Source organism: Sander lucioperca, chromosome 7, assembly GCF_008315115.2.
Source record: "Sander lucioperca isolate FBNREF2018 chromosome 7, SLUC_FBN_1.2, whole genome shotgun sequence".
Lineage (NCBI taxonomy): Eukaryota > Metazoa > Chordata > Actinopteri > Perciformes > Percidae > Sander > Sander lucioperca.
Window position 1 is genome coordinate 14,044,318 of NC_050179.1, and position 22,178 is coordinate 14,066,495.

At 41.0% G+C, this 22,178-nt stretch overlaps 2 protein-coding genes and 1 long non-coding RNA gene across 9 annotated transcripts; 1 reads left to right on the top strand and 2 right to left on the bottom strand.

The window, feature by feature from the left end:
* Window positions 1-604: 604 nt before the first annotated feature.
* Window positions 605-6,219, bottom strand: LOC116045639 (MOB kinase activator 2). Its single transcript, XM_031293410.2, has 7 exons — window positions 5,822-6,219; window positions 3,862-4,001; window positions 3,621-3,717; window positions 1,923-2,047; window positions 1,536-1,840; window positions 1,386-1,390; window positions 605-1,276 (listed from the first exon to the last, which is right to left on the bottom strand). The coding sequence occupies exons 1-5, from the start codon at window positions 5,902-5,904 to the stop codon at window positions 1,602-1,604; spliced, it is 684 nt and encodes a 227-aa protein (XP_031149270.1). The 5' UTR covers window positions 5,905-6,219; the 3' UTR covers window positions 605-1,276; window positions 1,386-1,390; window positions 1,536-1,601.
* Window positions 6,220-8,454: 2,235 nt separating this feature from the next.
* On the top strand, window positions 8,455-9,684 carry LOC116045641. Its single transcript, XR_004103975.2, has 2 exons — window positions 8,455-9,300; window positions 9,382-9,684. It is a non-coding gene; the product is annotated as an uncharacterized LOC116045641 (long non-coding RNA).
* Window positions 9,076-20,659, bottom strand: ppp6r2b (protein phosphatase 6, regulatory subunit 2b). 7 transcript variants are annotated; one of them, XM_031293401.2, is made up of 27 exons: window positions 20,364-20,659; window positions 18,728-18,904; window positions 18,435-18,590; window positions 18,213-18,311; window positions 17,670-17,856; window positions 17,034-17,171; window positions 16,883-16,948; window positions 16,645-16,757; window positions 16,388-16,501; window positions 16,066-16,186; window positions 15,489-15,650; window positions 15,167-15,397; window positions 14,978-15,042; window positions 14,784-14,899; window positions 14,589-14,674; window positions 14,417-14,494; window positions 14,195-14,292; window positions 14,049-14,106; window positions 13,659-13,780; window positions 13,344-13,519; window positions 13,087-13,243; window positions 12,606-12,685; window positions 11,983-12,193; window positions 11,737-11,760; window positions 10,681-10,827; window positions 10,368-10,444; window positions 9,076-10,333 (listed from the first exon to the last, which is right to left on the bottom strand). In XM_031293401.2, exons 3-26 carry the CDS (start codon window positions 18,560-18,562, stop codon window positions 10,411-10,413), a joined length of 2,811 nt encoding a protein of 936 aa, XP_031149261.1. In that variant the 5' UTR covers window positions 18,563-18,590; window positions 18,728-18,904; window positions 20,364-20,659; the 3' UTR covers window positions 9,076-10,333; window positions 10,368-10,410. The 7 variants fall into 7 exon arrangements, 6 of the variants coding, with proteins under 6 accessions (XP_031149261.1, XP_031149264.1, XP_031149259.1 ...); XM_031293404.2 differs by having other exon boundaries at window positions 9,076-10,444; window positions 15,176-15,397; XM_031293399.2 differs by having other exon boundaries at window positions 9,076-10,444; window positions 20,364-20,658.
* Window positions 20,660-22,178: the final 1,519 nt, after the last annotated feature.

A 22,178-nucleotide genomic window follows, 5' to 3' on the forward strand; every position in this document is an offset into this window, starting at 1 on the left:
TCCAAGATTTGAAATGAAACGATAACAAAGGGATACAGTAAGTACTGACTTTCCAGCTTTAAGGGTCCTGCAGGGAGTTCATATCAGTGAGAAGGGTAGGATTCTTAGCCCTTTGATACATACTCTAGGACGGACTGCTTTTTCTAAATACAGTTATCACACCGTTTAACAATCTGGATGTGAACACCCGCACATTAAAGCTAAAATTCAGCACTTTACCCTCATTGTCATTGTTTTATTTCAAATCCAATATGCTGCAGCCAACAAAACAAACATTTAGAGACTGCAGTGTTCTGTAGCTGACAGCGAAGGTTAAAAAATGATACATGCTGAGGTCCTGTGCTGGCAGCGGGTGGTGCTGCTCTCAAACTAAAGATCTGGAGACATGCTGATATTACAGCACCAGCAGCAGGCCCAGCAGTTATTACAGAATCCAGATAAATACGCATGAGCTAGTTGCAGGATACAGAACTAAATGTAGAGAAGTGAGACTGATAAAAATTAATTAAATAAAAGTTCCTCCAGTCTTTCAACAATCTCTTAAATTTTGCTATTTGGTTGCTTCTAGATAATTCATAAAGTATGGTATTATTAATTAATTAAGTATGGTCATAAATGTTTATTACAGAGTCATTCATAATGCAGATGCAAATTCGTGCCATTCTGTACAGATGCAGTAATTACAGTGTAATCACATTTTTGTTAACACATCTTCTTCATGGGTTTTTGCAAATGTTCAAACTATAAGGATGGCACATTTTGTAAATTGACTGTGAACTGGATGAGTCAATGTTTTTTTTATTACAGGGTTAAAGCCTATGAGGAAGACATGAATGGCCTTGAAGATCTTCACCTTAACAAAAAATAAAAATGCATCATTATGTTAAAATACACTAACATGCAATACAGTATCACAGTAACTGATGACAACTATTTACAACAGGAGGAAGATACTCCTTTTCTGGACTGATGTAGGCTACTGCTTTTTAAAGCAGAACAGATTCTTCCAAATACTGTTCATTAACAGTATTTTATTTTCTATTCTACAACTTCCAGACCTTCAAAAAATCCATTCTGTTTATGGTTGGCCCAGAGTGGTGAGAGACACTATATAGCTTTATAACAAGATATAATATGTATATAAGTGTGTGATGAAAATGTAAGTGTACAATATATGTGTTTGCTCTTTAGGTTCTGCCTAGTGTATATCCACGACATTCCACTTCCGGGATTGATCCGGTGTCCATTACCTTTCGCTTTCTTTCTGTTGGAATTCCGGTCGAGTTAACTGCTCCTTAGATCTCTGCAGGGTAAATCCAGACAGCTAGCTAGACTATCTGTCCAATCAGAGTTTTCTGTTGCACGTCTGAAACAACTTTTAAACATACACCTTCCACCAAAACAAGTTCCTTCCCGAGGCTATTTTGCAGCGGCACCGTGGCTCCGTCCGGCGCATTGGGCTGCCCATGACAATTGTAATTGGTTTAAAGAAATGCCAATAAACCAGAGCACATTTTTCTCCCATCCCGGAATGCTGTGTGGACTCGCCAGACCCTCCTCCGCAGCACTGTGGAGGAAGGTCTGGCAATGCGAGACTAGGTTCAGCCTTGCCGTCCCAAGGCTGTGATAAGGTCCTGCAATGGCTCAGTATCCTCCGGCTCCAACAGGGCGTGCTGCCGGCAGAAGAGTGTGAGGTGTGTGAAGAGTGTGTTGAGGTGTGGGTGCAGTCCCAGGGCCAATGTCTCTCTGTAGTGAGACCCGTAAATGTGAGCCAGAGTCCTGAAAAACAGCAAAAACACCTTCTGGACCAGAAAGACGAAGCCTGTCGGAAACACCGAACCTGGAAAAGAGGGAAGAGATAATGGTTTTGGGAATGTGGAATAAGATTCAAAACAATGCAACATAAATAACATGCCGTTTACCTGCTTTCGTGGGGAACACGTCTTCATCAGTCAGTAGCTCCTGAATGTATGACATGGCATAGTCAAAGTAAAGTGGGGCAGAGCACTTCAGCTTCCTGCCGTGGTCATCGGTCCAAACATAAACCCTGACAACATCAACACACACGGTCATTAAGACACAACATGCTGGGTCTTCAGCCTTATAAAGGAACTTTATGTGTTTCTATGGTCAAAAATGAACTAAATGACTCAAGTTTAGCAATTATTTGAACAAAAATTGCACAAGTCACAAAAAACAAATCTCAAGCCGAGTGAAACTTCTGCAACCATCCCGTTTACCGATTTATCATTGCACCCCTAACATTGTAGTGGCAGTTACACACCAGGCCGATAATCGGCCGTTGGACAGTCTGGTGAGGTCAGTGACTCGAGTCTGTTTGGTGTGTTCCGTGCCGTCGTCCGTTGGAGGAACTGTCTGCCTTCATTTTTGGCCGACCTGACATGCTCAGTCGGAGACAGGGCAGTCGGGACTCACCCGGAAATGGCAAGCGGGATGAGCGTGACTAAGCCTCTCAAAATCTGAAAAAAATCTTTTAAACTGACCTTTGTCGATCTGAAATGAAGACAGATTCAGCAACTGCATGGCCCATTTCTCGCTTAAAATGTTTTCAGTAACACGTTTCGGTGAACTATTTTAGTACAATATGAGATCGTATTCTGAATGACTCGCCAGTAATCGCTGGTTGAAAAATCCAAAATCCGGAAGCAGCAGCCAGACCCATGTGACGCATTCGTCCAATCAGCTGCCGGTTTTCATTTTTTGGGCGACAATACCGATTAGCGCCGCCTGCTTATATGGAGACGTATTATGTCTCGTCGCTTTGGTGTGTTCCGAGGCACTTTTTTGACCAACTCGGGGAGACTGATCAGTCCAACTGCCTTTTCTGCCAACGATTGGCCGTCTGGTTGGTGTGTAACTGTTTTAAGACTCATGATGGAGAGTTTTAAAAAGTAGCATAATCGATGCAGCAGAACCAGAGTTATCGTCTTGTTTATTCCACATATTCTTCTTCCTTGTCAAAACCTGGCGCCTACATTACCCACAATGCGTCTCAACCGCCAACACGTCAGTTGGAGATTCGATTGAGCAAGCTACATGGGTCTGGTAATCTCACTTTTTTCTAACTCCACACCCCCACATTTTTTTTTTCCATTTCAAACTTGTCTTCAGCCGCAACCGACGCTGACTCAAGTGATATCACTTGAGGAAATGTATCAGATATCATCTCACACAGCTCCCTCTGCAGTCACCAAAGGCTTTATACAACTTTTTTTTCCACATATGCAGTAGTAGGCCTACTTCCCAAGACCTAACAGACTTTGCTATGAAAATTGGTGGTGTTCCCCTTTTAACCATGGAGGTGAATGCTGTAGAATTTCATTTGTGCTCCCCAAAACAATGAAAACAAAATTCAACAGCAATTTGTCTTTCCAGAAACAGCCTCCCAGTTACTCAGGATAATACCCAAACTGCAATGTCAACAGTTTTTGTGGTTTTGGTATTGATAACTTTGGTAGAAAGTAGTTCATATAAAAAGGGTTCACATTGGATATCTCAGAACCTCTGGAAATAAAACTTAAGTATATGCATGACAAAATACCATCACGACAAAGTGAGAAAATGAAAGAATATGAGCAGTATAATGCTCAGTAACTTACGTGTTGCCTGGTCCACAGGCAGATGGGCAGGTACTCGGAGTGCAGATCTCGGAAAGTGCACTAGAGAACAGATTTATATGCTTGAAAAACGCCACCGCTGAAAGAAATCAATAAGAAGAAAATTACACTTTGCACATACAGTATTCCTATGTCTGTTTTTTTGCAGTGTATGAGGGAGGATAAGGAGCAGGAGAAAAGGGGAACAAAGAAAAGTCTGCTGTTTTTAATGGGGTCTACTCACTGTTGCTGGCAAGCCACTCTGCCTTGTCAACGCCAGGTGGCAGCGCCGTGAGGGCAAACATGTCTGTGTGTGTGATCCGCTGGCACACATACTGCTGCTGCAGATATGGACGCTCCTCCAGATTATTGTTATTAATTCCCCTTGGGGGAAGACAGTGCAGAGTTAATAAAGCAGAGACAGAAAGAGAAAGACAGGGAGACAGAAAATATCATTGTGTAAAACAATCGATAGGTCATTGGATTAATTACTCCTGCTGCTGTCAGTAGATAACACGTTTTACGCTCTCTGATGCTCTCTCATCTGTCTGCCCTCTGGCTGGCACACACACACACACACACACACACACACACATGCAAACACATACAAATAGTGCTGTAACTGCAGAGCTGAAAGTCCAATAAACCAGCAGTTAATTTAATGCTGGCAGTCAATTCAGAGACAGGGTAATTACTGTTGATGAAGCTCACTGCTGCAGTGGTCAGTGCCACAAAGCAAATGACTGAAAGGACTAGCATTGTGCATGATAATGTACATAGCTGAGTGCTGAGGCCTGCAGGCTTTCCTACATCAGTTCATATACCTACTGATAAGCTACAGGTACTGCTTTATAATCAGTCACACAGGACTGGCAGCTTGGGAACTTGTGATAACTATAGAGTGCGAGTGTAGGAAAAGAAGGTTGTTTGCGAATGCTAACGTGTACTGGAAAGTCAAACTTGGCAGCATGATTTGAATAAATGCAAACAGGGACAGGGAGGTGACGCAGGTAGTGTGTTGTGATGATGATGAGCGATTTACTCTGTCTGATAGAGTGTTGTTTTTTAAGATGGCATTTGGTGAATATTAACAAAGTGTAGTGGAATCAGGCAGCTGCCATGTCCACACAGCAGCTGAGAGTTTACTCAGTGTGACCTTGTCTACTGTGATACTGTGATAAGGGAAACACAGTGCTTCACTCTCCCTGGTGTGTGTGTGTGTGTGTGTGTGTGTGTGTGTGTGTGTGTGTGTGTGTGTGTGTGTGTGTGTGTGTGTGTGTGTGTGTGTGTGTGTGTGTGTGTGTGTGTGTGTGTGTGTGTGTGTGTGTGTGTGTGTGTGTGTGTGTGTGTGTTTTAGTTAGTTTAATGGTCTACACAGCAGGTCTTTGTCCAAACTAAAGGTCACAGGAGGTAGAGAGGGAGGAATAGTGACAGAGAAGAATGTAAACAGCTGTACAAAAGGTAAAGTAGTGCAAACCCTAGCCTAACTTCTCTAATGTCCACAGGAACTCCTTTTGTTAACATCCTGTTCTGTTGCAGCTTCATGGTATTAACACATTTCATGCCTCTTGGCTACCAGTTGTCAGCACACAAACACAATGAACCCGGAGCTACTTGTGTAATGTTGTTTGTGTGTAAACACACTCCTCTGTGCTCTCTGCTCCTGGCCATCTGTTTACCTTTACCTCTGCTGTAAGGGTGAAAAAACAGTCCTCTTCAGTGCAGCCACCATCCTTGCTCTAAAAGATTCATGCTAAAGAAACCAGAAACTATACTAAAAACACATAGTCTTTCTTCGTCTTGGTTTAAACTACTTCTCAACATGTGTTCCCGCTGTTAGAGAAATCCACCTTTACTGATGCCATCAGACAAATATGTAACACACACTCACACACACACACACACACACACACACACACACACACACACACACACACACACACACACACACACACATTTATCTGGGGAGCATTCCTGAGTAAACCATGTGCAGCCAGCTTTCTAGGCATGTTTCCTCCACACTATCCATTACAATAACAACATCTTCCTTTTCTAATTTGTTTTTTCAGAGTACAATAGTGTATAAAGGTGACTATGGAAAAATAAAACAGCAAATGCAAAACTTCTTTCCAGATAGGAAACTGAAACACGAGTATAAGTGTAAGGCTGATGAAGAGAGTTAAGAGAAAAGAAATACAACTTACAGTTTTTCACTGCTGATGTCAGAAGGATGAAGAGTCTTGTGGTCTTCTTTCGTAGCCGAGGGGTAACTATGGCAACCCCCCATGGCGTAAAACTAAGAGCAGAGCTGTTGGTCGTGCCAGCCCCACTTTTCCATCCCAAACATACTAACCCACACACTCCTACACACTACAAGCAGCATATGGGAACAACTGCTCCAGCACAAACATCTCTCAGCTCACAAATGAATCCATACAGCTGACAAACACATAACAGAAACTTTTCCAAAACACAAAAAAAGTAGTCCAGGAGTTGAGAATTGTCTTCTGTGCCTCTCCTTTTGCTCCAGTGATCCAGTGTCAGTAAGTATATGTCTCCTTTGTCTGGAGTCCCACACCCCACAGGCTCCTCCTCTCTCAGCTCCGAGCGGACAGGCAGGTTTCTCCACAACCCATTAAAGTACAAAACAACTCCGCCTTCTTTCCCTTTCCACCCTCTGCCTACATACTCTCTTTTCCACATGTATGCACACTCTACAGAGAGAGCAGGCAGGTGCAGATGACAAACTAAAGGTGTTTTTTCTCTGTTGAAGTGGAAAGAGATAGAAAAGGAGTAAGGCCAGGGAGAGAGGAGTAGAAAGAGAAGCTGGAGCAGCAGCAGGTGTGTTTGGTATCTGTGCTCCACTTATAAACTATAGAGGAATGTGATGACATACATTATATATCAGAGCCAAGGAATGCCAACACACCTTCAGTGAAAAGGCAATGATTCATAGATAGTGATCCAAGCTGAAAAGTGAATGTAAGTGTATGAACACAAAAGAAGGGTCTTCAGCTCCTCCCCCACTGTTACACAACTAATTTCAGCTCCCAGCACAGTCAGATTGATGTGACAGGCAGGTTTATGTTTGCACTGCGGGGAGATGGTGTAGCATTAATTGTCAGTGTGGCTCACATGTGTAGGAGTCAGTAAGGAGCGGGAGGCAACATAATCCACTAGCTCACCTGCCCCTAAGGTAAACATTTTTCTCTTTCTGTTTGTACTGTATGTGTGTGTGTGTGTGTGTGTGTGTGTGTGTGTGTGTGTGTGTTACAGCAGGCTGTTACTGTGAGACAAACACAGGCTCATGCTTCTTCTTGGTCTGACATATTTATTAGGTTCATATTTGAATGTACAAGCTAAATTGACAACAGGAAACAGATACATTACTCTAAATGAAAAAAAGAAAAGAAAAACAAAACCCCCACCAGCATCAGTCCACTTTACAAAAAGGCATTTCACAACATGACGGTCTTTTGCACTTGCACTTCCCTCCCGACACACATACTGTACACACACACACACACACACACACACACACACACACACACACACACACACACACACACACACACACACACACACACACACGTCAGCTATGATGCTAGAAAGATTTAAACTTTGAAATGGCCTCAGTGTAAGGTAACATACAATGGGATGAAGTAACAATTTAACACCCACTGTCTCTCAATTAAAGTTTTGGGCATACACTGTACAATACAGCACATGCCCAACGAGGTGAATGAGGCTAATGTGCAAACTTAATGGCACTTAAAGATGACTGTATTGTACCTCATGCCATTATGCATAACATCACACCTTACCCATAGCTACACTGCACACGCACCACCCTCTCAAGGTGGACACACACACACACACACACACACACACACACACACACACACACAAAGGTAAAGGTCAGACGCAGTGCTTAGGTTTGGTGAAAGACAGGATGACATATTCTGACCCTGTACATACCCTGACAGAAAAACAGCTCCGTTTTTCTCCTCTAACCCTGACTTAAACCAATGCTTACTCTGTGCAGCTCCACTTCAAACAGCTCAAAGTGCTTAATGGATAAAAGGAAAATATCTGTCATCTTAGATGAATCTTCAAAGTCTTTCTTTGACATGCGGTATCCTCTCCTACTGCTGATAACTCCATCACGACAAAAAAAAAAAAAAAAAAAAAACATGAGAGGAATCAAACAAAGACTGCTTTAGATACGTAAATCTAGACCTGTGACACCATTGCAAGAAAGGGGGCTACTTCACAGATATGAAACCCAGTTGCAACACTGGTGGGAAGACACACTTTGGCAGAAAGCATTGAAGAAAAGGTATTCTAAAGTATCTACATAATTCACTCGTTCAAGTCAAACATTCCCACCTCTTTGAGTGGGGAATAATGTGGTGGCACTTGGCACCACCAAATACAAACCAAAAGTGCTTCTTGAAAAAGTGCTTTTAAAACAAATACAACAATCTATGTTTATCGTATCGTAGGCATATATGCTATTAAAGTCAACTCCTGCCCTGAGAAAGAGAGAGCCAAGGAGAAGGATAAAGTAAAGGATGACTGTCTGGCACATGCTAACTTAAAGGATAATTCTGGTTTATTACAACTTGGGTCTTGTTTTTGTAGTTTTTGCCATGATTTCTATCCCTTATGTTAAATTTGATTATACTCAACAGTTAAATGTTAATAACATTAAGACAGAAGAGAGGCAATCAAACTGGTTTTAAACAAGTCAGATTATCTAAACAAATTTACTGAGGCAAACATGAATGCGTGCTCATCCAAGTGTTGATAGTATGGCTCCCATGTATGATTATTTTCATTATCGATTAATCTGACGAGTATTTTACTGATTAAAACAATTCATCGTTTGGTCTAAAGGAAATAGTAAAAAAATGTCCAGCCAAAAGTGATGCCATCAAATTCTTTATGTTCCAAAATACATTGTTAATTATAACATTAGACAAGAAAAGCTGCAAATTGAGAAAATGAAACAGGGTCATGTTTGACATTTTTTTCTAATTCATTATCAAAAATAGTCACCTAATATTTTTGTGTCGATCAACTATTGGATTAATCAACTCTAGTTGATAATAATCCCTCATTACATGGGAAAGGTATGTGCACATATGTAATATGATAAAGCGTATAAGTTGAAGCAGTAGTTTTGGTATTATTTTAATGTTCACCTTCGTTTTTTCTTCCTAACTGATGAATGAAAAAAAGACCCAAGTTCTAATAAACCGGTATGATCCTTTAAGTAAGTAATACAGAGGACACACCGCAGACTACCAACTCACATTCACGCACACTCCCAAACCTCCATGCAGGAAGCATGTAGCAAAGGAACAGGAACTGATGCTGGGGTATTAACCAAAACACAGACATCATTATTGCCTCATTTCAACAGTACAACACACACATACAATACACACGTTGCAACCTGCAAAACAACCGCCTTTCCATACATTGGATTTATTCCAAAAATATATATAATGTTTATATATACTGTTTACATTTATATTACGTTTACATATTACCAAGAAGAATAGCCACAACCTAATACAGGTTTAAATTTCACAAATATTACATTAAACAGCTCTGAGGGTGATATGAATTAGTATGTGCACATCAGTGTTTTTTTTGCATGTGTGTATACATGTGTGTATAGTACTGTGTGTGTGTGTGTGTGTGTGTGTGTGTGTGTGTGTATATGTGTGTGTGTGTGTGTGTGTGTGTTACACAGCTGTGCTTTCTTTGTATCTGCATACCTCTCCTTTGACCTGAAGATGCACGCTGTACCTCAGACAGAGCTTAAACACACACACACACACACACACACACACACACGTCTACACACATGGATACAACAGCACACACACCTCTAAACTACCGGAATCTGTCAGAGGTTTGCGGAGGAAGTGACACATAATGCTCTAAAATCTGATGCTCCAAATTAACAAAAAGAGAGCATTTATGTTCCACATGATCAAAGCAAAGAAATCTTACTTGGACTGAGAAATTATTCCAGTAGCATGTATGAAAAAAAAGCCAAATTTTTATCACTCACACATTTGCACTAATGAAATGTCTGCCTGGCATGTACATTGAAATGCTCAAGGGAAAATGGCAGCTAGCTTTGCAAGCATCTTGGCTGTTATTTGAATACACTCTTATTTACTAAAGTGTAAACAGTCAAAAGCTCTAATAGAAAAAAAAAATCTCCGGACAGTGATTTAGTGCCCAGACATGCTTAAACAATCTGGAATTTGATGCTGAATCATAAAGATCAAATTTCAGACCTAGGTATTTGTTTTCTTGAAGTGCAACAGCTGGCACTCAAACTCTTAGTTTAGTAACCTCTGCTCATCACAACAGGTAAGAGTGTCGTCACTCTCCTAAGTCCAATGGGAAAAATCATACAGAATTTGGCTTTGGGGTCAGGTACGATGACATGTTCTTTAAAACGCACATTCCTCTTTGAAGCGGTTCACTTGTAATTATGTCATGAAGGTGCAGGAGAGATCAATGTACCTATGTGTAGTTATGTGTTATCCAGCATTCATACTGCTAAGGGCTGTTTGACCTCAACACTAAGCATCTTCCATTCTTTGGACGCAAAAAAGGGCATTGGAGGGCTGCTAACAGGAAGCAAAGGTGGCATTGCTGTGTGTTGAATAGACAGGTATGTAGTGTGTTTGTGTTTGTGTGTGTGTGTGTGTGTGTGTGTGTGTGTGTGTGTGTGTGTGTGTGTGTGTGTGTGGGTGTTGCATCGTTAAGCCGGTCCATTAGCAGAGGGCTGCGTCTCTCTGTAAGGTAAAAAAAACAAAAACATTACAAAATTATGTTTATAAGAAACACAGGATAAAGGAAATTCAGACAAGTTTAATTTTATCTGCCAAGGTTTTTGAGATATTTGCCACTGAGACTTCTGGCACCACCCAAATTCATTCTTGGGAGGTGTTTTACCAAGGATTTGAAGTATTCGTTTTTATATGGTGATCTCACGCCTGCTTTATTCAGCTGTACACAAACACACACTTACTGTGTGACAGCAGCCGACTGCTTAGTTGGACTGGTGGTAGTTGGGTTGGGACCGTCTTCATGTTTCCTTTCCTTTTCGCTTTCTTTCTCATTGCCTTTCTTCTTGTCCTTGATGGAGAGTCCCTCTACCGGTACCTTATCTGCTTCGCTGCAAAAACAACAACAAATAAAGCTGTAACTAACTAGTGGGGTTAGCCAGGAATTGTCACCTTAATTCGTAAGGTGACACCTAACATAAAGAACAAACTGCAGCTGCTACTTTCTGCTATTGGGTAAATGTTACCACGGCTGTCTGCTTTCAGCTGTCCACACTGGCCATTACCAAGCCCAGTGGGTACAGCAGCGTGTGAATCTACTCTTCTGTTACTGCCAAAATATAGCTAGCTGGGACTGACCAAAGTCAAAGTGAGTAGGACGCACAGCTGCTAAGGTTTGTGCTCAGGTAGTTACTCTCAGATTCCAAGTATGATCTATTTAATTGTATCATGCTTGTAGGTGCACTGTTTGTTAGTAACTTGCTAATGTGTTGATTTGTTAGAATGTTGATATGCTGGATTGGTAGCAACTTCTGTTCATAGCATGCTATCTGACATTCTGTTAGTAGTGTGGGTGCTCTGAAAGAAAACAAATCATATCAACTTTGGATTTATTAATGTAATGACTGAGACAAGAATGATCTGTATCATAAAACCACAGTGAGTAGTTATTACATTGCCCTCATCTTTAACTGTAATTTCATAAGATAACAGGCCACTATTAAAATGCTGAGTGTACTGTTTAATGCCGGAGGTCATTGTCTGGAATAAAGGATAAGCCTTGCATCCAAACAGAGGTAGGTTCTCTACAAGCCACCAGTTGTGGGTTAGTATATATATTTTTTAGATGAATTAGGCTTGTCCCGAATTATGGCAAGGAATTGTTATATCACATCCTGTTAAATGCAATGAACAAACAAAAACATGTGGCACATCTGTGCTTATGATGGCCCTTTAAATCCTTTTACAATTTCAGGAACGCATTCCGCACTCCATAGCAAAGGACCTCAAGCACAACATACCGTCTGACTGCTGGTCTGAATACTCTGGAGTCAAGAGGAGATGAGAAAGGAGGGAACAGACAGGAGGAGGGCAATATCAGAAGAAAAACAGAGGTGGAGGTAAAATTGTGGGGGGAAGGTTTTGTGGGTGGGAAAGGGGAAGAAGGGCTCTATAAAAGCACTTACAACACTACAATAGGAGAAGGGGACACGCTGAACCAATCAAGACAGAGCAGCTGCACATTATTTGTATGTGAGTGTGTCTACCTGCTGAAGACTGCCCTTTCATTTTTTGCGTCCACTGTGAGCCGAATTGTCTCCTTGCCAGCGCCCGTGGTGATGGTCTCTTTGGTGACCGTCTCGCCTGTTGCAGACTTTTTCTTTCCTTCTTCCTCATCGCTCTCTGAGCTGCTGGAGGAAGAGCTGTCTGATGCCACCAGTGGAGCTTTTCTCGCCACACACACACTCCACACACATGCTGCGGAGAGCGAGGGAAAAGAAATCATCTGACTTGAACTAAGGCTTGGGTCATATGACTCTATGAGCCTTACGGTAACATCACTTTAGCTCAGCAGTTGGCCGACTAAAAGATTTTTGCGTTCTAATTCAGAGGAAATAAATTTGTTCTGAAATTGTGACTTTTTACGAATGGTGTGTTTGTACTTTTTGATTAAAAGAGTAAACTTACTTTACTTACTACTGTTTGACTGTTTATCCTTTTCTTATATTCATTTTAATAAAAGAATGAAACGTTCATTGTAGTATAAAGTTGTATTTGCAACTGTCAATTTTTCAATTAATTAAAAAGTTAAAAAATAAACATGTGACCGATGTTTTTTTTTAAAGCCCATTGACTATGTAGTTGAATGTGCCATGCTGCAGCAACTTACGGTTCTGGTTTGATTTGGTGTTGCCAGATCCGCTGAGCTCCGAGTCCACAGGTGAGCTGCATCTGGGGCCTGTTTCAGAGCTGGGGACATATTTTGGTCACACAAATAAGAAAGCCTGAAGAAAATCCAGCACAGCTCATAAACTACAGACACAGAGCCATTGTAATTAGGTAAGGGTGGATTTGTCCCTGTTATAGTGTGTCTATGGTTGCCTGTGCAAACAAATTTAATTCTTTAACAAAAAACAACAACTATAGAAATGCTTTTGGGGACGATTGCTACAACCAAGGTTTGAAAGTTCTATTTGTTTAACTTTAAGCTGTAAATAAATGCCAGATAATGATGCAAACTTGAATTATACTTTAAATTGAATTATATATATATATATATATATATATCATATCAATAGTTTATCAAAACAAAGCTTTAAGATGCAATTTCCCAAATAAGCTCCTCATGTTAAAACCACAATCAGACTCACCAACAGAATGGCTGGAAGTCAGTGAACTTGGCCCATCCTTTCTCCTCTGCCTCTGTGGCAGCTGGTTGGGAGGCTGGAGTGTCCCAGGCAGAAAAGCCCATCCCTGGTGCAGGAGCCTTTGAGTTCACCTCCCCGAAGTCTGCTATCCAGCCAGTGCCTGAGTGTGAAAAGCACCACACACATGCTTAAAACCTGCTTTAGCCCTAACATATAGGGCAAAACAATGATGCATTACTGTAGAATATAATATGTCTCACTCTTTGTTGCCTCGGTCTGGCCCTGGTTTGAGAAAGGATCCAGTTCATCTTTAGGATCCTCTCCTTCCTCAGAGTCTGAATCTGCTGCTCTGTCAGACGCCTCAGTGCCAGAAGCTGCTGTCCTATCACAATCTTTACTGGCTGCTGGGCTCTGGGATGATCGTGACCCACCAAACCTTGAATCAAACAAAACGTTTTAGTACGTTTGTTTGAGAAAGGGCAATTGATTCACATATATTATTCCCAACTTCAAGCATAGTGCTGAAATAAAATCCAGAGCATTTATAGCATCTGTATTTACTGTTGTGCGCCTACCTGTTACGGGACTTGGTTTGTGTTGCAAAGTTGATCTCTTTCTCCTCCCAAATGTCCTCCTCATCATCATCAAAGGGATGAATCCTCTCCTTGGAACAGGCCTCAAACACAGCTGTATTAGCCTGCAAATGACAGGTGGACATATCAAATGTGCCAAGTTTAATCAGTGTACATTGACATTCCTAATGCTGCATAACAAATGCTAAGATTAAGTTGAAACCTGAATTATGTGGTTGTTTTGATTATTTTCTTATGGCCCCTAGTGGCCAAAAGATTCATTAATGCACCTTTAAGAATTAACAAACACATGTACAGCCCCAAAGCATTACAGAAATACTTCATAGAACAAATGTGCAAATAAATTTGTGTAAATAATCTAAATAAACTCACAGTGTCCTGGCCTGCATCGATATTGATATTGATCTCTGCAATTCGGTCAAACGTTGCCCTGCCATAGCAGTAGAAATCACTCAATTGACACACAATAACAATAGTTCACTTCACTGTCATACAGAGAGGAATGTCAGTTCATTTACCCAATGCTGTCGTCATGATCAGTAAACTCCTCATCGTTAAAGCCAAACTGATCCACAAAATTAGCCGTCATCTGCTGGATCTGGTAGTCTGAAAAGGCCTAAAACACATTTTAATTAGATTACCACTTCTGATAACAGAAGACCTCAAAATTTTATGTGTGTATGTGTGTGTGTGTGTGTGTGTGTGTGTGTGTGTGTGTGTGTGTGCTTATGTATGTGTACCTGCTGTAGTGTCAGTTCTTTAGGGAAGGGGCTCTCCATATCATCCTCTGAGGAAGGGCGTGGGTTTCCAGTGCCAATCTGGACATGGAAAAACCATGGCAAAGGAAGTTTGAGTGCTTGCGTATAACAAACAACTATTATATAATGTAGATGAGCATGTGTGTGTGTTTACCAGGTCTATGGTGTTCTTCCTATTAGTCTCTGACAGGGTCTGGTCTACAAAGGTTTCCCAGCGCCCTCTGTAGTCCTCTGGCAGTCCTACACAAAAAAAACAGCAGCATTAAGAAAGCAATATTTCAGTTGAGTGGCAATTGTGTAAATTCCTTCTTTCACATAAGAATGTGAATTCACATGTCCACACACACACCTGTGATGAGGCTACTAATCTGTGTGTGAACAGGGCCCTTCTCCAGGTTGTGGACTACTGTGTTGGCAATCCTGGTCAGATGTCCCATGTACCCTCTTCTCATACCACCTTCTGACCTGAAAAAGGAGTACCACACTTACCCCATAGGCTACAGTCTGTTAGCAAAAACAACAGCATGCCATTAAGTTCCTTACTGTATTTTATCATTCTCTTCCCAAGCCTCCAGAATCCTCTGGACAAGGTGGCAGTGCTCGAACAACTTTAGAGAGACAAAGATAGAGTCAATCAATTGTTTTAATTCAGAAAGAACCACCACAGTGGCTTTTCCAGTAGATTCAATGTCATTTAAGCCTCTTGCTTCAGACACAAGCAGAGACACCTACATGAGTCACCATTAGATTGTGTGCAGAGTTTTCAGGGGTGGCTGAAGGTTCAGAAGGGGTATCAGTCAAAGCCTGCTCTTGTGAAACATCTTGATGAGGCTTGACATTTTCCTGGGATCCCAAGCCAGGCTGAAGTCTCATTTCATGTGCACAGGGCCGGAGGATGGCAGCAACACAAAGCTCCACTTGGAGGTGCAGAAAGTTGTTCCATGTATACTTGAAGAACAAGTCCTGAAAAAAAGGCATATATTTTGGGACATTTAACATGTATCACTTTCTCAACATTGTGCTCTGAAAATGCGGCACATTTTGCTCATCTCACCAGTAGCAGGTCCATTGTATTGAGTCGGCAGAGTTCCTGTGCTACGACCGCGTGGCTAGCAGAGCTGGTATACAACAGAGAGGCCACCAGTCTGGCTACGTGCAGACGCGTGTTCCCTAATGGTTCCTCCAGCACACCGAGAGTAGTCAGCATGGGATTTCGCTAAAAGTAAGACAGATGGAGGGCATAGAGGAATTGGGAAAACAACAGTCTGAAGGGTCAGCAGAGTTTTGTTATACAGGTGATTCTACTGCACAGCAAATGTTATCTAAATGGCACAGAATCAAACATAACTATTGAACAATGGGGTTGCAGCAGAGGAAAAATAAGAACATGCTTGATATTTATAGCATGTTCTAACTCTCTGCAAGTGAAAGAGCTTTCCCTTGTGAGTTTTGGTGTGGGACAAGCCTTTGATTCATGTTTGATGCTTTCCATATTGCCTGGGACTAGCCTGTTCTGCAGGGGATCTCTGATATTTCTATTGATAACTACCATTAATGTGTAGCATGTTATCTCATACTACAAGAGCTAATATTAAAGACCTATAGATGATTATATATATTTGTTTACGTACCTTGGGTGGCTTCAGAAGTAGCTGGTGGAAGTGTATCAAGTGTGGTTGGATGGCCAACAAAATGCTGCTGTTAACAGTGTAACTTTTCTCAAATCCCTGAGCATCCATAACACCATCCACCCTGTCATAAAAACAGTCCCAACACATATCAAAAACAGGAAACGGATGGATAGAACATGTAATAAATGGTCACACAAGAGAGATGTGACCATCTTCACCAGGATGGGGGTCAAATGAAAAATGACATAGCGATCCTCACAAAGTAGGACTAGATAGTATTATTTATAGACAGTTTAAAATTGCTTTAAAGTCTCACACTCACACAGGCCTCCTGATTTCCAGTAATGTGAGAAGAACTTGAATTCCATTGATGATACAGCTCTCAGTACTATTTGCTGAGAACATATTCTGCAGCAACTGCTCCACACACTCTTGCCTGTGGAACACAATGGAGTATGTGATTGTCTCCACATCCTGTAAAGAGAAGTGCAAACGTGTGTGTGTGTGTGTGTGTGTGTGTGTGTGTGTGTGTGTGTGTGTGTGTGTGTGTGTGTGTGTGTGTGTGTGTGTCTGACTTACGACTCCAGCACAGTCAGCAAAGGGTCAGGCTGTGAAATCTCTTGGAGCTGATTGGCCTGGTCTCGGCTTAGACGAATGATGTCGCACAATGTCTGAGATGCATTGGACTGCCTCTGTAAGAGAAGAAACAAATACACACATGAACATTCAGTCATGTAAATTGTCTATTCAAAAGTCGGAGTGCTAGTGATAGTATGTTTTAGCACAGAAATGAGTTACTCAAGAAATGCCCATCTACCTCTTCATCTCTCTCAGGGTGAATGAGCTCTACGAGTCTCTGGGCCAGCTTCTCTTCATTCAGCCACTGTTGAGAAAATGCACATTATAATTGCAAACAATATCAGTTTGTTTTGTGTAAAAGTATGAATGTGGGTCCATTTGTCTCATACAATAAGTGTCTCAAGCCGAAGAGGGGGTGGCTCCACACAGCTGATAAGTCTTAGGAGCACATCCATCATGGCTGATGTATCAATATGCTTCAGGACCAAGGAAAGGAAGCCATCCTTCTGTCGCAGAAAACTAATCACCTGAACACAACAGAGAGCAGAGGAAACACCATGACACAAAACTGAAAATAGGTGTCCAGACTTAAATTAAGAAATGGATCATGGACAGGAACCTAGCTGTCAAAAGTTGTCATTGGGATTATTTCTTGGATAGAAAAAAAGATTATTGTGAGTAAGTGGGATGTTGTTTCTGCAAAGAGTATCATGGACCAAAGTGATGGTCAAGGTTATGAAGGACACCAGAATCTGGAACATAAATATCCATTCAGAATGTCACAGCTTTCGGGACAGTTTTCAAGATATGTTGCTCTGGACCAACCAGCTGAAGAGAAATGAAACTTTACAGCTATCTTGGCTGAGAGTTATTCCCAGTGTGAGCAGTTTCCATTATCTTGCTGTAAGCACAACTCAGACTTCATGAATTAAATCACGACAACACAATAACATAGCTGTCATCGTCTCCTAGTATTCCCCTTTGATTTAGCTGTGTGCGAGTGTGCGTGAGTCTGTGTGTGTTACCTGCTCAGTCTTCCGTGTGATGAGGTTCCCAATTGTCTTGCTAAAGAAAGATGCCAGGAGGGGGTTAAGTGGGGATGGCTGCTCCAGGAAGGCATACAGAGTTTCCAGCAGAGGCTCCTCATTACCCAGCTTATCATTGATCACTCCCACATCACATGTCAACAGCTCACAAGCTATATTTGGATACCTGTAATTAATTAAGAGAACACACCTGGCAGTAAAACCAAGCACAAACAAAACAAATTCTTATTTTGTACCTTAGTAGTGCAAAAGTAAAAATAAATAAATAAATAAAAAAACAGGAACAGGAGTGTCCTGCTTTTCACTGCTTGATAGGCCAAAGGGGCAATTAAGTAGTTTTACATTTAAAATTCATTATCAATGGTCTGGTTAAATGGTTGGATCAAAAATTTGATTACACAAATCTGAGCCCACTGAAGCACTCATCTTTACTACAAAATGGCAGGTAGTGCAGCACCAGCAAAAACACATCTTTCCCTGGATACAATATACTATATCAGCACATTCTACACAACCACCTACTTGAAGCGCTTTGTCTCCTCTACACCAGCAGGGGGCTCTGTAGTAATCATACGGACCAGGTCTTGCATGCACTGGTTCTGGCACAGGAACAGGAGAAGTCTACAAATCCATAATGATGATGAAGAAAAAGGCCTCAGTTAGCACCAGCAGGAATAACTGAAAATGAATAATATGTAATGATATCATGTGATGCAGATATGCTTAAGCTAACAATAAACAGACCTCCTGTTCTGGGCCTTGCACTCCTGCAACACATCTTCCTCGTTCATGAGCTCAATGAGCGTGACATCCTCCTTGTCCAGTAATGCCTCCAGGTGAGAAGATGTGTGTAAGTCAAACTTCCAAAACATGGCTGACGTCACCGACACTTACACTTAGCTGTTGACAAAAAGGAGGATGTGGCATGGTGATCACTATCATGACCGTGTAGCAAACATGTACAAGTTAATAACAATTTTCAATTGTGTGCTGAACATCAATTCATTTTGTGATACAATATGAATGTATGCTCTTACATTTGGACAAGGAGTAGGATCCTCAGTCAGACTTTGCTAAACAGCCATTTGTCTTATTGACATTGCATGCCCTGGACATCAATCAGCATCGGCAAATTCACGCAATGAAAACACAAACACACCCACTTCATTCATACTAACAACAGACACACAAACCCAGGAGAGATTGGCTTCAATCTGGTAATGAGAAAATAAGAAATAACAAATGTTACAGAATCATTTCCAGGAAGACTTCCTTAGAGCCAGAAGAGGAGTTAAAGTCAGCATAAGTGCAGAGACTAGGCTTGCACTCCTCTCTGGAGAGAGCAGGAAGCAATGCATCTGTAATTGAGTTAGTGCAGCACATCTGTGTATTGACATTACCCAGCCTGCTTTGAGAATGGCCTCACACATACAGTTACATCAGCAAGTAATGACTGGAGTGAAAATAATGTTGAACAAAACAAACCCTCTGCAGGAAGACACTTAACAGTGTGCAATATGAATACTTTGTAATCTGTTGTTTACATAAAACAAATTTATCAGATAGTGAATTGGGTGAGGACTATTGAGTCTTGCATTAGCTGACATCTGTTCCTACAAAGTGCAAACTTGAGACTAGGTGTTTTTGGTGAGAATGACAGTTGACCACTGTTTAAGGCAGACAGGAGTTGTCACTGGTCAATGGCTTTAAGGGAGGGTTCTTCACCTTACATCCCCCTGAACCAAAGCAGACCACAGATACAGTAAAGCATCCATTTAACTAAAATTGGCCTATGATTCAGACCATCATCCATTGGATTAAACAGTTGATAAACATGCTGTTTATCCAGCATGTGTCTGTCTAAATTGTGAGAAAGGCCCTGCATGAAAATGGATATGATCTCGGATACAGCAAAGTCAGCATTCACACACTAGAAGGTGTAATATAAATACATGTGGGTTGAACATAACTTGCCCATTTCCAAGCACCATTTTAATGTATTGCATAACAATAACGATCTGAGTATGCTGCCTAGTGTACCGATCTCTTCAATAAACATGGTGAGGCTAAACAAAACAAACAACTGTTTTTTAAGATCATTCTTTCCCCATAGCTAGCTAGATAAGGATTTTAAATTCCACACAACAGCACAACCATAGTCAGCTCTGAGACAGGCCTTTCTAGCATCCTAAGATCAGCTGGTAGCGGTTACTGTTAGCTAGCAACATGCATTAGTTATAACAGTAACAGCCATATCAGCGTGAATTAAGGATTCTTCTCTTATCAAGACAGGTATCTTAACTTAACGCTAAATTAGTTTGACGTTACCTCCTGTTACCAGTGCGTTTACAGTGTTTAAGGACGGTGCATTGCACTTACCTTGCATGCAGGTCGTTAACCAGCCCGCTAGCAATGTCTTCATCATGTTGCTAACGTTACCAAACTATTTTCAATACTGTACCGGTGGCAAACGATGTTTATATTAGCTAGATCAAAAGATATCCTTGGTCCGTTATTTATCACGGCTGCGTGGCTAGTTGGGACGATGATTCAGACCTAACGTTAGCAGTAAGTTACCGTCTTTCAGAGACATTTGACAGAGATGCAGATCGCACAGGGTTTACGTTAGTTCACATAGCTATGTTTTTCTCCCAAAAGACAAGCGACTGTTACCTTTTATCCATCATTTCTATCGGTCGTCATCTACAAGCTGAACGGCAACTCGGCGACTTTGGCTGTCAGGTCATCCGGAGGCCCATAGCTGGCTATTCATGAAGTGCGTTGTTAGCTGGAAGATGCCACCCTTCCCCGGTTGCAATCTCATTCACACACTGCCGTCGCACGGTGGATGCCTGCCGAGCGGCTGTGTTGAACTACAGTATGGTGTGTTGACACTGTCCAAATTATACTTCAGCAAGCAGTCAACAAAAAATCTGTCAGATTTGGAAATCAAAATGGCGGATACTTAAAACGTAATCAAAAGTTCAACTGTCCATCAACTGTGTTTATTTTTTCATAGTGTGCTTAATCAAATGTCACCTGTAATGTTGTTTATTTTAATTTAAGTTTAATTACTGTTACGTGTTTATATTAGATATATGTGATGATTACATTGTCCCATTCTTGTTTTGTAATAATGTTCTTGATTTTGTGTGTGTTTATAACAGGCCTTATTTATTTGCGGTCACCCTGAAAAAATGCTGTCAGGAGCTGGGTGGTACAGCATCAAGTAGGCTGATGCAGTAACATATTCAGATTCAGAAGAAGATGCAATAAGATATGCACGCACATCAATTGCTTTGGTCTTGCCATGGACACGTACAGTGCAACAGTGTTTAGGGACTGTCGTTCACTTTCTGACCTCAAAATGTTGCCAAAAGGCCCAGGGACCAATCTGAATGTTGAATATTTACAAATTTATTTGCAACATCAAAAAAGCAGGCAGATAATAGAAATGTATGTTGCGACTCAAACAAGTTTTTGAACCCCTACAAAAAGGATAACTAAAAAATGCTGTAACTTGTTCATCACTTGGTGTACTGAGGCCCTCTGTGCAATGACTCTGGTGCCCCCCATGCTGTCGTGCTGCCCCTAAACAGGACTGTGTCAGGTTACAGTTCTGCATTATTTTATTATATAGTGCACTTGCACTGTGGAGGTATCACATAATAATCCCTGCAAAAACCAAAGCAGAGCCCATGTACTCTGTCTCCATATAGGTAAGTAGTGGAAGAAGTATTCAGATAATTTTCTTGAGTAAAAGAAGCAATCCCACAATGTATAAATACTGCATCGCAAGTTAAAGGCAACACATGCAACAAAATGCACTTAAAGTAGGTTTATCTAAACTAAAAGTTCTGATTTTGCAGAACACGACCTGTAAGAGTTCTATTACTATAATATTAGATCATTATTAAGCCTAGCCATATTTCAATATTGCTGGTTGAAGTGTATCTCAGATCATTTCAATTGCTTTATACAATAATTTGGGGTAGGGTAATCAAAAATAATGAACAATATTTTATAAATTGATATAAATGTTTGGTATGTAAATGCTTAATATGAAAAGTAACTACAGACTATAGCTGCAAAGTATGTTGTGGAGTAAAAAGTGCAATATTTCCCTCTGAAATGTAGTGGAGTAGCCTAGTATAAAGTCACATAAAATGGAAATACTGTAATGTAGTAACCTACTTTTAGTTTAGCCTACTAAAGAACAGTACTTTTTGGTACAGTACAAAATTGGGCCACCATTTTCTAAAACAAAATCTCCAGTGAATTTAGACCATTTATTTCAGTGCTCTCTAAGGAGTGGGCTTTCCGATTTATCTACCTCAGTTACATGTTGCTCTTCTCCATATGGAAACTCCAAGATTTGGGGATATATTTTTAAAAAGCCAAATTCACTCATAGTGAACTTTAACTCTGACATTTGTACCATTCTTTCCACTCTGACATCTCTCCATTAATGCATGCATAGGTCCTGTT